The sequence below is a fragment of the Halichoerus grypus genome, chromosome 9 (genome assembly GCF_964656455.1).
Source record: "Halichoerus grypus chromosome 9, mHalGry1.hap1.1, whole genome shotgun sequence".
Taxonomy (NCBI): Eukaryota; Metazoa; Chordata; class Mammalia; order Carnivora; family Phocidae; genus Halichoerus; species Halichoerus grypus.
Genome location: NC_135720.1, coordinates 19,817,235 through 19,831,479, shown reverse-complemented (window position 1 = coordinate 19,831,479; position 14,245 = coordinate 19,817,235). Strand labels below are relative to the sequence as shown.

General features: G+C 39.1%; 1 protein-coding gene across 4 annotated transcripts in view; it reads left to right on the top strand.

Moving 5' to 3' along the window:
- The first annotated feature begins 804 nt into the window (after positions 1 to 804).
- Positions 805 to 14,245, top strand: part of GRM1 (glutamate metabotropic receptor 1) — a 410,234-nt gene continuing 396,793 nt past the window's right edge. For 2 of the 4 annotated variants that reach the window (XM_078054610.1, XM_078054609.1), the window contains exons 1-2: positions 806 to 937; positions 2,386 to 3,407. In XM_078054610.1, the coding sequence (XP_077910736.1) occupies positions 2,708 to 3,407 (700 nt within the window). In that variant the 5' untranslated portion in view covers positions 806 to 937; positions 2,386 to 2,707. Of the gene's footprint in view, positions 973 to 2,385; positions 3,408 to 14,245 lie in introns of all 4 variants that reach the window. The other 2 variants (XM_078054607.1, XM_078054608.1) reach the window with 2 other exon arrangements.

Sequence of the window (14,245 nt, the reverse complement as noted above, 5' to 3'; positions counted from 1 at the left end):
TAATGATGACATGAGCAAGGTGATTTTAAAGGGACCCACATAAGCTGATCTCTTTTTTCTGCAGATGACACAAATAGAAAGCTTTGAGCAAGAGTGGAAAGACACACTATCACTTGCCTTTCCCCTCTGAAGAAGCTGGGACACATTCTGCTCAGCCAACATGTTCCCAGAGGAATGTGATTTAACTTCCACTTTTCACACAGTAAGAAGCAACACTGGAGACCTGTCGGGAGGGTGATAGCAGCCTGGGAGGAATTTGGATAAGTGTTTTTCACTCCAGTGTTTTCATGTGACTTGACTCTCATCTCAATTTAGTTACATCTTGACCTGGAAAATGCTGCCAATGTTTGCCTTTCTTTATTTGGCTTACCTTGATTCATTATATGCATATCCCTCCTTTCCCTACTCCCACCCTATGCAGCCTTTCCCCCAAAACCTACTAATAGACTTTCTCTAGATGTTTGCACATGTATTAACTCTGTTTCCCTCAGTAGGAGCTTTACTTCCAGGGAGGGAAAATGTATTTGGGTCCTTGAAATATATACGAAGAATATTCACCTAAAGCAGCCTAAGATGTTCCCTACTCCTTTTGCCAGATCTGACTATTCATATATCTGGCAGCTTCTTTAAGAACCCTCTGGTAGCAGAGAAATTAATACTTCTTACTTCTCCCTAGCTTTTTTTCCCTCCACCCTCCATCAAACGACTGATTTTTATGCATGAGATAATAGACAAGCCTTGGGTGACCTGTTTTTTTTCCCCTCCCCCCTCCCTCTTTTTTCCTTGCGGTAAAATAGTGCTGAAGAAAGAGGGCACTAGTGTACAGCCCAGATCGCATCCTTGCACCGTCTGGATTAGAGCTGAGGCGTCTGCGAACCGAGCGTGGCCCGAGCGGTGTTCTGGCCCGAGGACCATTGTGCTGTCTACCCGGACTCAGGTACGTCTCAAGTCCAATTCTCCAAGCAGACCCAGGTGAGCAGACACCTCCGGGAGGTGAAACCCACCCACAGTGGCAGACACAGTCCCAATCTATGGGATTTCCTCCTGGTCCCAGGGGCATCTCCGCTTATTTCTTTTAGTCCAGCATCCCTGGGAAGCGTCGGGACCCATGGATGCCTGGGTTGTCTTCCTCCTTTTGCCTGGCTCACCTCCTGTGCTCTTGCTCCCCGCCCGCTCCCTTAGCTCCTTTCTCGTCCGACTCTCACCTTGAGAAAGGGAGCTGGGGAGGAACGAGAGGGAGCCAACTTCAGCCCCACAGGCGGCTGAGATTTGGCGCCTCTGCCCCCGAAGCGGGCGGTTTTGAATATACCTGCAGGAGCACTGCCTCCAAGGAGAAGAGAATGAGAATGGAGGGGTGGTGGGAGACAAGGGGAGGTGTGTGTGTGTGTGTGTATGTGTGTGTGTGTGTGTGTGTGTGTGTGTGTGTGTGTGTGTAAAGAACGCAGGGAGGAGGGTTAAAAGAGCGAAGTCGGGGGTTGGGAGGGGGTCAAAGAATTGCAAAAGGCGTCCCCTCCAGGCGCTGCGGGGGAATGTTTCTGCAGAGGGACTGAGCACTGTCCAGGGTTCTGAAGAAGGCAGCGCTTGAGCTACCGCTGCAAGAGCTACCCAGAAGCTCCCCTCCGTTCCCTTTCTAGAAATGTGCAAAGCCAAAGGTCCCGATTTAAGCGAGTGCAGGGGCTCCCTACACCCCCTCCCTCCACCCTCCATCGCGGGAAACAAATTACCTTATCTGCACCCTTTCTCCCTGAACATCTACAGTAAGCCTGACTTCTTGGGTGTGTGTGGGGTTTGGGGGGAGCGGGGGTGTGGGAGACATACCAAACTCCGACATGCCGAGACTTTACCAGGCGTTGCCTTAGTAACTAATATGGATTTCCTCAACCTGGCAAATTATATTTACTACTTGGGTTGTATGTTGAGATCTCTTCAACCCCTCAAAGTTAAAGATGCATTCCTTTTTTGCGTTCATCTTGAAGTACTGTTTACACCTTCATAATGAGTTTCCAAATTTCTTCTGGGAAAAGTTGATCTTTTCAAATCCGAAAAGTTCTTTTGAGTTAAAAGCCTTAGCTCCTCCTCTCCTTTATTCCCTTTCCCCGTCAAGTCTGTAAGTGTAATGGGTATTTGGGGACCTGGAAAAGGCTTGAAGCTGAAGGAAGGGGCAGGTCGGTGGGGCTTTGCGCCTCCAGGGACGGATGAGGGCACTGCGGGCAGGACGCACCACCTTCCGCCTTGACCATAGCTGCCTCCCAAGCTGTCCCTCCAGCCGATATCATGATGTGCTGGAATGAAATAGACCGGGCAACTATTAACATCATGGACCCGGAGTTTTGAAACAGGTCCTGTGATAACGGAGCTTTGATTTTCTTCCTTTTTTGTTGGCAGTGTCCAGCTCACGGCTGCCATCACGGCGTCCATTGTACTCTTGACCAGTTTACTTTGATGCACCAGTGAAGAAGGGGGCTCGAATTCCCCTAGAAACGCCTCCAGGACAAGGAGGTGGTCCTGGAGGACCAGGAGGAGGCGGAGGAGGGGAAGGAGGCAGGGGTGCAGGCGGCGAAAGTGTTGGACCAGCGGTGTTGGCAAGCAGGACCGAGCTGGGAGAGGCAGGCGTCGGGCATCTGTCTACGTTGCGAGCCCGCAGAGCCGGCTGGCAGGACCAGCGTGGGAACACGGCTGGCCGGCTGTGGACGGCGTCCTCAGCACAATGGTCCGGCTCCTCTTGGTTTTTTTCCCAGCGATCTTTTTGGATATGTCCCTTCTTCCCAGGGGACCCGGTAGGAAAGTGTTGCTGGCGGGAGCCTCATCTCAGCGCTCGGTGGCCAGAATGGACGGAGATGTCATCATTGGGGCCCTCTTCTCAGTCCACCACCAGCCCCCGGCGGAGAAAGTGCCCGAGAGGAAGTGTGGAGAGATCAGGGAGCAGTATGGCATCCAGAGAGTGGAGGCCATGTTCCATACATTGGATAAGATTAACGCGGACCCGGTCCTCCTGCCCAATATCACTCTGGGCAGTGAGATCCGGGACTCCTGCTGGCACTCCTCCGTGGCTCTGGAGCAGAGCATCGAGTTCATCAGGGACTCTCTGATTTCCATTCGAGATGAAAAGGATGGGCTCAACCGGTGCCTGCCTGACGGCCAGTCCCTCCCCTTAGGCAGGACTAAAAAGCCTATCGCCGGTGTGATCGGCCCAGGCTCCAGCTCCGTAGCCATTCAAGTGCAGAACCTGCTCCAGCTCTTCGACATCCCCCAGATTGCCTATTCTGCCACAAGCATCGACCTGAGTGACAAAACTTTGTACAAATACTTCCTGAGGGTTGTCCCTTCTGACACTTTGCAAGCAAGGGCAATGCTTGACATAGTCAAACGTTACAATTGGACCTATGTCTCTGCAGTCCACACAGAAGGTAGGCATTGCATTTGGGAAGGAAAGGTACAGAGAAAGCGAGTACATTGCATGATGTGCGATCGTGATCATAGTATTGTCCCTATTTATTAACAGCACTGTGGGGAACAGATTTTACCCTTGTCAGTACGTGCCCACCAAGGCATTGCCTTTTATCCTCATTCTGTAATGATAGTGTACGAAAACTGTGTCCCACTGTGTTTTGGGGATAGTAGGAGTCTATCAGATACAAACTCTCCATGAACAGTGTCCAACTGTAGTTTTTGGACTTAGATGTTTGCCCTCACATTCTGAGTTTGTGTTTGAAAGTCTTGTTTGCCCAAAGTGTATACTACCCTTAAGTGACTGGCTATGATTTTCCAAGCTTAATAGACTAATCCAATATGAGCAATTAGGAAAACAAAAAAACAAAAACAAAAAAATTTGTTGTCCCCTAAGTTGGGCTTGAAAGCTTGATCTTGTCTTGAACAGCTGAAGGTTCTTCTTTGTCTTAATGTGCGCCTTCTTTCACATCCAAAGCTTACCTGTGAATGTTGGATTAATGCAGTCATCTCCCTCAGTATATCAGAAACTTATTTCAAATTCTGGAGTATCTTAGATACAATGGAAAAGTAAATAATTTAAATCATTTATTTATTTTCTATTACCTATGTTAAAATTGTCCAGATGCCCTCACTCCTCCCAAGAATTTTCTTGTTTTTGAGAAATAACACTGGTGACTTCTTGGATTTGAGTTTCGGTTTCTAATTTTTTTCTTCTTACACAGTGACTTTGCTCATTAGAATTTAGTTAGATCAATTACTAATAAAAGGATAGTAGATATTAGTTTTAAAATGGCTTTTAAAAATGAAATAGATTTACTTGAGGTTCAAAACTTTGATTTTTATAGAATCTTACTTACATGAATTCTCAAAGTATTTCTTATAAAGATTTCCCTACTCTCCTCCTCTTAGCCTGTATAGATTTGGGGATAAAATGAGACTTTTGAATCATCTATTCTTAACTCACTTATTATGTTTATAAAGAAACTGATTAAACATTAATGCCTAGGACAATTCATATATATATATATATATATGCTGGCATATGGAAGAGAATCTTGAGGATATTGCTGCATTCATATTTCTTAATATCAAATTATTAAAAGAAAAGCCAGGAAAGAAAGGCATGATTTCATATTCTTTTAACAGTTACACAATATTCAGTTACTGGTGTGAAGTCTGATTTTAGAAATTAAGAAGCATTGTCACTGAAGTGGTTATATGGTGATTGTTAATGAAAGCCAGTGCTTTAATTTATAAAGGGAGCAGTTTTCAGGACAAACAAAAATAATGTAGAATTATACATTATAATTTCAGGGTTTGCTTTTGGGGAAAAAACAACTTCCTGCTGCAATATTGTGACTTCTAACAACTGACTCAAATTTCCGAATCTTCATTTTTAATAGTGAATGGCATACCTCTTTTTCAACAAAATCTCATATAACTTTTTTAAGACACAATTTTAAGTTCAGATGTTAATCTCTTACATATTAATGTCTAATGTTAATTTCCTGTGTTTTAGTGTTTAACATAGTTTCCTCTAGTGCTTAGGTGGAACAACTTGAAAGCACAAATTAAAGATGTGTTAGTTATCAGCATTAGATCTCTCTAAAAGGGAATGGCAAAATCTAGATAGAATGTGACTTACTTAAATATTAAATAATTCTCCCTCCATTGAGCTAGGTCATTGTTTATAGACATAAGAAGTATAAATTCCTCCTTTAAGAAGTAATACTTCATCACTTTTATACACTAGTTTTATTTTCCATATTTTAATATAATACCATTTTATTTTGGGGTAGAGAAGAGTAGAGAAAAGACAATTTTCAATTTGTTTTCCAGTTGCATCACTTTACTAAAAATAATTACTAATAGTGGGTTGCTTTCTGACAAGTAGAATTATGTTTTTGGAAAATTAATTGGACTTGTGTTTGCCAATTTTGTTCAGGAAGGGCTCATATTAAAATTTCACCCTTACATTAGTTTGGATTACTTTGTTTCCTTTCTACCTTCTGACTGACATGTGTGGCAGAGAAAATGTCTCCATACTATTATAGTAGTTGATTCCAGACTACGTGTTCATAGAACAGCATCAGAGCTAATTTTGGTGTCTATTACCAAGAGTTTATGCCATTCACCTTGCCTTTTTTATACAATCTTATATCTTCTAAAGGAGAATTTGTTTCTTTTCTTATTAGACATAATATCTGTGGAAACTAAATTGATTTTATTTTCTTCTATCTGCAAAGAAAGATAACAGTCTCTTTTGTATAAGCTCCAGCTGAAAATTCATTTTTTCTGAGGTTCTGCCCTCCTGCTTCTCAGGGACCCATGGTGTACTGGCCTGCAGGCATTTTCTTGCATCATTTAGTAATTTTCCTGGCTTCAGACTGATGGGGTCACCTACTGGTGACAGTTCCTTGTCAAAAAGCTGCTAAGACCACATATCAGTGTTGTCTCTGCCATCTGGGCACTATTCAGGAAGGAGGCCAGTTTGGGTATTAGCAATTTGTAGCTTAGAAATTCTGGGACCTTCCGTGACCTTCACCTCTCCTTTCCAAATTAGCCATTCTCTAGTCAATTTATCATCATATATATATATTTTTTAAATTAGAAGTTAGGCTAGTACAGTTAACATCAAAAGTACTAAGTGACTAGGCTAGCATGTCTTCATTTTCATGGTTAATTTTGATGGACTTTACAATCACAGTTGGGGCATCCTATTATTTGAATGCCCCAATTGTTTTTATATCCCTTTATTATTTTATTTTATATTGAAGTTAAGCTTGGAGATATTTTCTGTTTGTTTATTTAAACGAGCTAGAATTCAGTTGTTATATTCTTTTGCATGCTTTTCAATCTTTTACCACATCACCTGTGCCACACTTATCCTTTGGGTCATGACAACGTCAGTTTACCTGACATAAAACAGAATTGGTGTACATGTAGTTACCTACAGTAGGCTTTCCAGAAAATTTCCAGGATTGGTTCTTGAGAATATTGAGGTAGGATCTGTTGAAGGGTGGGCACTGAAACAATAGAGCCTTATTCACAAATAAAAATTGAGTGCATTTTGGAGCAAGCTACTCACCTGGAGTATGTGTCTTTAAATATGCTAAGCATAAAATACAAAAATAGCCTACTTCTGTGAAGAATATCTTGGCCAAGGACACTGTATTTCATCCTCATGATGAAGTGCAGATTCTCCATCAAGAATCAAATTTATCATTTCAAAAAGTTATAGAAAGCAATACTTTAAAATAATTCTAGTTGATTACATTAAAAGCATTGAACAAGTCCAATAAAGAATATTCCTTGAGTTTGTAGCTTCAAAAAGTTTTTTTTTTTGATTGGATACATTTTCACTTGTTTTAAGCCATTCTCTCTCAGTATTTTGTCTTATAGTGTCAGATGAGTATTGTTACGATAAAGGGTTTAATTATGCTCCTATACAGTGCCCTTCACTATACGGTGCTTTTTTGTTTGCAGTTACGTTTTCATTGTGGTGCACCTTTTTTTGATGCTTGCTTACATTTTACATGAAATTGGCCTTTTGGGGGGATTCTTTTCAAAATATCATCTTTTTTTTTCTTAGAAGCCTTTTTCTACTTGATATAAAACTTACTTTAAAAGTCTAATTGCATCAGAGGAAAATACTCCAAAGTCAGTGAACTATTACTTTAGCTAATGAAGGTAGAAATAAGAATTTTATTTCTACTAAATATCATATTTTCTACATATGCACCAGCAACTTTCTTTATATCTTTCTTATCTTGATTCCAACCTATTTCACAGTAAGTTACCTTAATAAATTGCTCTATTTTATCACAAAATAAGGAATGGGAGTGTCTTCACAGGTATTTAGGTCAACCAGTTAAAGATGTTTAAAACGCCACTAAATTTGCCAAAAAGTAGTTCCCATATGCTCTGAGTTTCCTATTTATGATTAGGATTTCTTTTTTTTTTTTTAAAGATTTTATTTATTTGACAGAGAGAGACAGTGAGGGAGGGAACACAAGCAGGGGGAGTGGGAGAGGGAGAAGCAGGCTTCCTGCGGAGCAGGGAGCCCGATGCTGGGCTTGATCCCAGGACCCTGGGATCATGACCTGAGCCGAAGGCAGACGCTTAACCGACTGAGCCACCCAGGCGCCCCTATGATTAGGATTTCTAATGAGAATGGGAGAATATAGGATTTAAAGTCAGAAGCAGAATTTCACCTATTAGCTTTCTATATAATGACCTGACTCCCTGAAATTTCCACTAATTCTCCATCAACCACTGGGAGTCATCCAAAACAATTTAAATTCCTCTTCCATGTGATATTTGTCATCAATAAATCCTCTCCCGTTTATGCTATACCTCACCAGTTCTCTCACCCATTTATTCTAGTTTTTAATTCTGTCATCATCACAGATAACTCAAGTAGACCTTAGATAAGTTATTATCCAGAAGTCTTTTAAAACATATGTACTGCTGCTGGGCCATATCTCCTTCTTTTTATGCTTGGGCAATTATTGATATTGATATTGTTATTGTTATTTTTTCTGAGAGTAGGACTTTTTTGTTTCTTTTTAAATGTAAAATTATTAGCTTAAATCTGCCTTATCAGTAAGTTCTGGGATTTGATTATTTAATTCATCTTAGTATCACTTTAGGACCAGGTTTTTGTCCTCAGGATTTAATTATATATATTGAAACTAAGTAGGAGAGGGTCCTATCATCCATCACCAGCAAACTATGTCCTGGCTAACTCTGGTGGTCCCTCAGCCTTTATGAATTTCCTTGACAGTATGCTTTTCCACTTCATACTGTATCACTTTATAGATAAATAAATCAATATAAATAATTTAAATGAAAAGCCATCAGATATTCAACTCTAATTGAAGATTTACTATACCAAAAAGTGTATATAAAAAATTTGAAGACTTGGTTGCAGTGACTAAGTCTTTTACACTGTAAAGGTGGTACAGTTTGAACACATGTAAAAAAAAGATAAGTGTAGACATTTAGAAACATGAATTTATATATGTTTCGGGAACATTGAAAGAAAATATTGGTGAGTGTAATTAGCTAGAAAAAATCCAGAGCAAAGAATTTTGATTAGTGTCTTTGTTTTTTTTTTTTTTAAATATGACATTTGTAAAAGTTAGAAGCAGTAGTAAGAATGTCCCCATGGGGGATAAAGTAAGTGGGTTAGCTTGACTGGAGTGGAGAGTGTGGTCCAAGAACTAAGAATGAAGATAGCAACTCAAATATGGATTCTTATATTCTGTGACTCTGTGACTATTTATTGATATGAAGGACAAAAAGTTGAGAATCTTGAAGCAAGTGCCGAAGAGTTTTGGTTTCAAGAAAGATATGCCTAAGTAGAGTTTGATGTGATTCAAAGATAATAAAGTGAATTTTACTGAAATATGTAGGGGAGATCTATTAAAGGGTAGGGGGAAAACTAACTATGAAAAGGTTAGTTATTGTGGAATTCTATGAATTGGCTGTTGAAATAGTTGGGAACAATAGAAGGTGCTCCTTTGTCAGGGACAAGGAGGAGTCTGAACTATCTTTAGTCTTGCAATCTTGGAGGACCAGGAGAATTTTGGTGTAATTTACAGGCATGTCATGAGTAGTTTTCAAAACCATGATTCTTTAGGTTGAAACAGTGTGGACTAAGATTTAATATATTTAATTCAATGTGTACTTTGGCTAAGGGCACATACATTACTAGCAAGCATGGGTTTGTGGACAAAAGAAAAGCCAGGGATAGTTATGAGGTATTACATTTGTGATTTTAAAAAAGTGTTCACATCCAAATAAAACCTTGTTCATCCAGAACCTTGATTCTGCAGCTGACTTACCTGGGTACTTGTGAGTTGGCTTCTTTAACCTCCAACCTTTTACATTTTAAAAATTGAGTTAGAGTTGATATGAAATATTATGTTAGTTTCAGGTGTGCAACATAGTTATTTGATGTTTTCGTACATTATGAAATGATCATCGCCATCGGTCTAGTTATCCTCTATCACTACACAAAGTTATTACAATATTATTTGTTATATTCCCTATACTATACATTTTAAACATTTTACAAGGTGGTCTTTGCAAACTATACTATATGGTTTTCTGACTTTTTAAAAAAGAGTGCTAGATTTAATAGACACTTTTCTTTTTTTTTTTTCTTTTTAAAAAAGATTTTATTTATTTATTTATTTATTTTTTAAATTTTTTTATTGTTATGTTAATCCCCATACATTACATCATTAGTTTTAGATATAGTGTTCCATGATTCATTGTTTGTGCATAACACCCAGTGCTCCATGCAGAACGTGCCCTCCTCAATACCCATCACCAGGCTAACCCATCCTCCCACCCCCCTCCCCTCTAGAACCCTCAGTTTGTTTTTCAGAGTCCATTGTCTCTCATGGTTCTTCTCCCCCTCCGATTTCACCCCCTTCATTCTTCCCCTCCTGCTACATTCTTCTTCTTCTTTTTTTCTTTCTTAACATATATTGCATTATTTGTTTCAGAGGTACAGATCTGAGATTCAACAGTCTTGCACAATTCACAGCGCTTACCAGAACACATACCCTCCCCAGTGTCCATCACCCAGTCACCCCATCCCTCCCACCCCACCCCCCACTCCAGCAACCCTCAGTTTGTTTCCTGAGATTAAGAATTCCTCATATGAGTGAGGTCATATGATACATGTCTTTCTCTGTTTGACTTATTTCGCTCAGCATAATACCCTCCAGTTCCATCCACGTCGTTGCAAATGGCAAGATCTTATTCCTTTTGATGGCTGCATAATATTCCATTGTATATATATACCACATCTTCTTTATCCATTCATCTGTTGATGGACATCTTGGCTCTTTCCACAGTTTGGCTATTGTGGACATTGCTGCTATAAACATCGGGGTGCACGTAGCCTTTCGGGTCCCTACTTTTGTATCTTTGGGGTAAATACCCAGTAGTGCAATTGCTGGATCATATGGTAGCTCTATTTTCAACGTTTTGAGGAACGTCCATACTGTTTTCCAGAGTGGCTGCACCAGCTTGCATTCCCACCAACAGTGTAGGAGGGTTCCCCTTTCTCCGCATCCCCGCCAACATCTGTCATTTCCTGACTTGTTAATTTTTAGCCATTCTGACTGGTGTGAGGTGGTATCTCATTGAAGTTTTGATTTGGATTTCCCTGATGCCGAGCGATATTGAACACTTTTTCATGTGTCTGTTGGCCATTTGGATGTCTTCTTTGGAAAAATGTCTGTTCATGTCTTCTGCCCATTTCTTGATTGGATTCTTTGTTCTTTTGGTGTTGAGTTTGATGAGTTCTTTATAGATTTTGGATACTAGCCCTTTATCTGATATGAAATAGACACTTTTCTTAAATATACAAAGTAATCTTTATGATTATCAATTTTTACGTGTGCTGAGATACAGTGGTAATCTTGAAGCCTATTGAAAAATATAAAACCATTTATTCCTACCAAAAATGGCCCCAGATTGCCATACTTTTGAGTTTCTGTATTTGTTATTTTCTCCTATATTGGCTGGACTTATTAAGTCATTTTGTAAGTTATTTAATCAGTATTTAGCAAATAGCTACTATGTGCAAAGGATTAAGGTGAAATACAAAGATAAAAAGAAGAGACATCTTCATTATTTTGAAAAAGATTGAACTCTTCTTGATTCTTCTGCCATGCCATCAATCACCCTATGACCTCCTTAGCTTTGGAACAAATTTTTCAAGTAGCTGGCCTGCATAGGGTAGATGGTGATGGCAACTCCTATTTTATGTTTCTATCATGTGGCTTGGCAGTTGCCATTCCTTTTCAGGCACTAAAATTTTTCTCCTAGTGATCTACAGTGCTAATATACAATGACTGTTTCATGAATTTTTAAATAACTTTCCAGGCAGTGGCTAGAGTGGTATTATCATGAAGAAATTTGTCAGAAGCCATATTTTCAGCATGCCCCATAGTAAGAACACAGAGGGCTGGGAAACCACAGTGGAGGGCAGAATACTTTAGCGAGCACCTACAACCACTGAATAAACAACTCATAGTTCATGTGTTCTGATATTGATTGGAAGCAACATCTCAGTAGAAGAAAATTTTCAGAGAAGCTATGGTTGAAAACCAGAATCAGGCTGAGACATAAAGCCAAAATGATGTGGCTGTCTTATCCATCAAAGAGCTATCATTAATGTTTTTATGTAGAAATATTTATGTAATTTATGTACTCAAATTTATTTATTTATTTATTTATTTATTTATTTATTTATCATGCCTAATTGCTCTCTGTGAATGTCCATATAACATTTAAGATCTGAATTTACAGGAAAAATTATAATTTTAATATCCTTCAGTCTCATGGGAAGTTTTGCTTTCTTAGACTTGTGGTATTGTGGTACCAAATACAGCGTTAATGTTTTTATGAAGGGAATTTATTGGGTTAGGTAGAAATTATCATTTATCAATTTTAGAATTATCTATTTTGGTGACTTCATGGCTAAAAAATTGAAAATTCAAGGTGATTATCTAAATGATTTAGATAAAAGCCTAAATTGGCCACTGGAGTACCAAAAGATTTTGGGGAGAAATTCTTTGGTCACCAAGTAACTTATTTTGTGGTCTAATGAAGACATGACTATTTATGCATCGGTAAACACATGTGTCTATTATGTGTTAGACACTGGTGTTGGTGCTAAGAATACATAAATTAAAGGAATTATGACTGTTATTATTGCTATTGCTATTATTATTATCCTCAAAGGTCCCATAGTCTGTCAGAAGAGACATATATGTATAGGTAGTTATACTCTCATGGGTTACAAAAGTTAATCATTTGAAAAAAATAAATTCACAAAAGACTATGGGAAATACCATATGTTCATTTCAGTTTTATTTGTAAAATGGGAATGATAATCACTGCTATATTATTTACCTCGTAACAGTGTTTCAGAGAAGAAGGAGATGGTATGTATAACTAACTTTCACCTGCTTTTGTTAAACTGCCATGAAAGAAATAGATTCTTAAGACATTAACTCTTCTTAGCTGATGAATATTGAGCAAGGACATGAAATCAGTTAATCAGGTATATATTTTTGACCCAAAACCTGGTAACGTAAGACAAAAATGAAATTCGTGGTTAAAAGTATAGCATGTGCTATAGATTTTAAGAATCTTTCTCATGTTATAAATGAGAAAACAAAGGCCCAGGAAAATAACATGACTTGCCCAAGACCATAATATTTGTCAGTAGCAAAGCCAGAACTAATTCAACTTTGTGTTAGATACTTTTGAAAACAAGACTTGATTATTTGATTGATTGATTGTTTTTAAATCACATGATTCATCTTCATGCATTCCTCTCTCCTTTGAGGTTTATATCATTCAGCCAAGCTACATTCTTCCCAACTTTGGTGCTGTCATTTAGCAGCTTCCAGGAGATTCTTCTGTCACCGAAAACTCATTCTTACTTCTGATAGTCCTCCTTTCAATATTGACTCTTGCCGTACTTATGATTGATTGATTCCAGTATTCATGTGTGTGACCCATTGATGCCTATCCTCTTCAGTAACATCAACTCTGTCCTTTCCCTTCACTTCAGCAACCCACCTACCCTTGACATCACCAAGAACTGTTCTATCTCTGAACTCTTAAACATCAGAAAGCCTCTGAACAATAGAAGCCTCTTCTTTTCAACTTCTCTTGCTCCCACCTCACCTGCTCTTCACATTTCTCTGGCAAGCCTGGATAAAGCCATTTTCTTACTTGATCTGATTTCTTCCCTGTATCTATGCAACTCTACCTCCATATTTGTGCTTGTTACCATCTAGTAATAAAACTACTTTCTTAGAGAAAATGAACTTCCAACTTTAAGTGTCCATTCCATATGAAACTCTAGTTAAGGCTTGTCATTTTTCCCCATCCCCTTCAGTCCAGAAAAATAAAGACCAGAAAGGAGCACCTTTTTTAATGAAAGAAGAAAGAATTCCATCCCTGTGAGGGCTATGGTCAAGAGTGGGAGATCACACTTACTCAGATGGCTCTATGGTACCATCTCTATAGCAAGTGATCAGGGGTGTGTATAGTACATAAGGATGAGAAGATTTGAAAAGGATGCCTAGAGCTGGATTCCAGGGATCAGGGATAGGATGGGCCCAATGGGTTCATGGAATTAGCCATGCTTAGAGAGCCATCAGGATAAAATGTACAAAAACAATCCCTTAAGTTTATTGTGCAGATGAAACAGAGCTAGATAGGGCGCCTGGGTGGCTCAGTTGGTTAAGCGACTGCCTTCGGCTCAGATCATGATCCTGGAGTCCCAGGATCAAGTCCCACATCGGGCTCCCTGCTCAGCTGGGGGTCTGCTTCTCCCTCTGACCCTCTTCCCTCTCGTGCTCTCTGTCTCTCATTCTCTCTCTCTCAAATAAATAAATAAAATCTTTAAAAAAAATAGAGCTAGATAAATGTAAGATATTATTGTTGTTGTCAGTCTATTCCAACCTTAAATAAGAAGATGTCCTTAGTTTAAGTGAGCCGGTGTGAAGTAATTATAAGAATGTTCTAGAGTGAAGGTGTGCAAATTGAGTAGAGGTATATCTTGCTGATTTGCTAACTTTGAGCAGCATATTCAGCTTCCCATGTTCTTCCTTCATAACAATTACATCCATAGCATGTGGCCATAGATGAGGGCTTTCCTTTAGAGTTGGATAGATTATTCTATAGCTATTGCTGGATCCTCTGAAGCAGTTTCCTCTGTTCTCTGTGATGCTCTGACACATTTTACAATTTG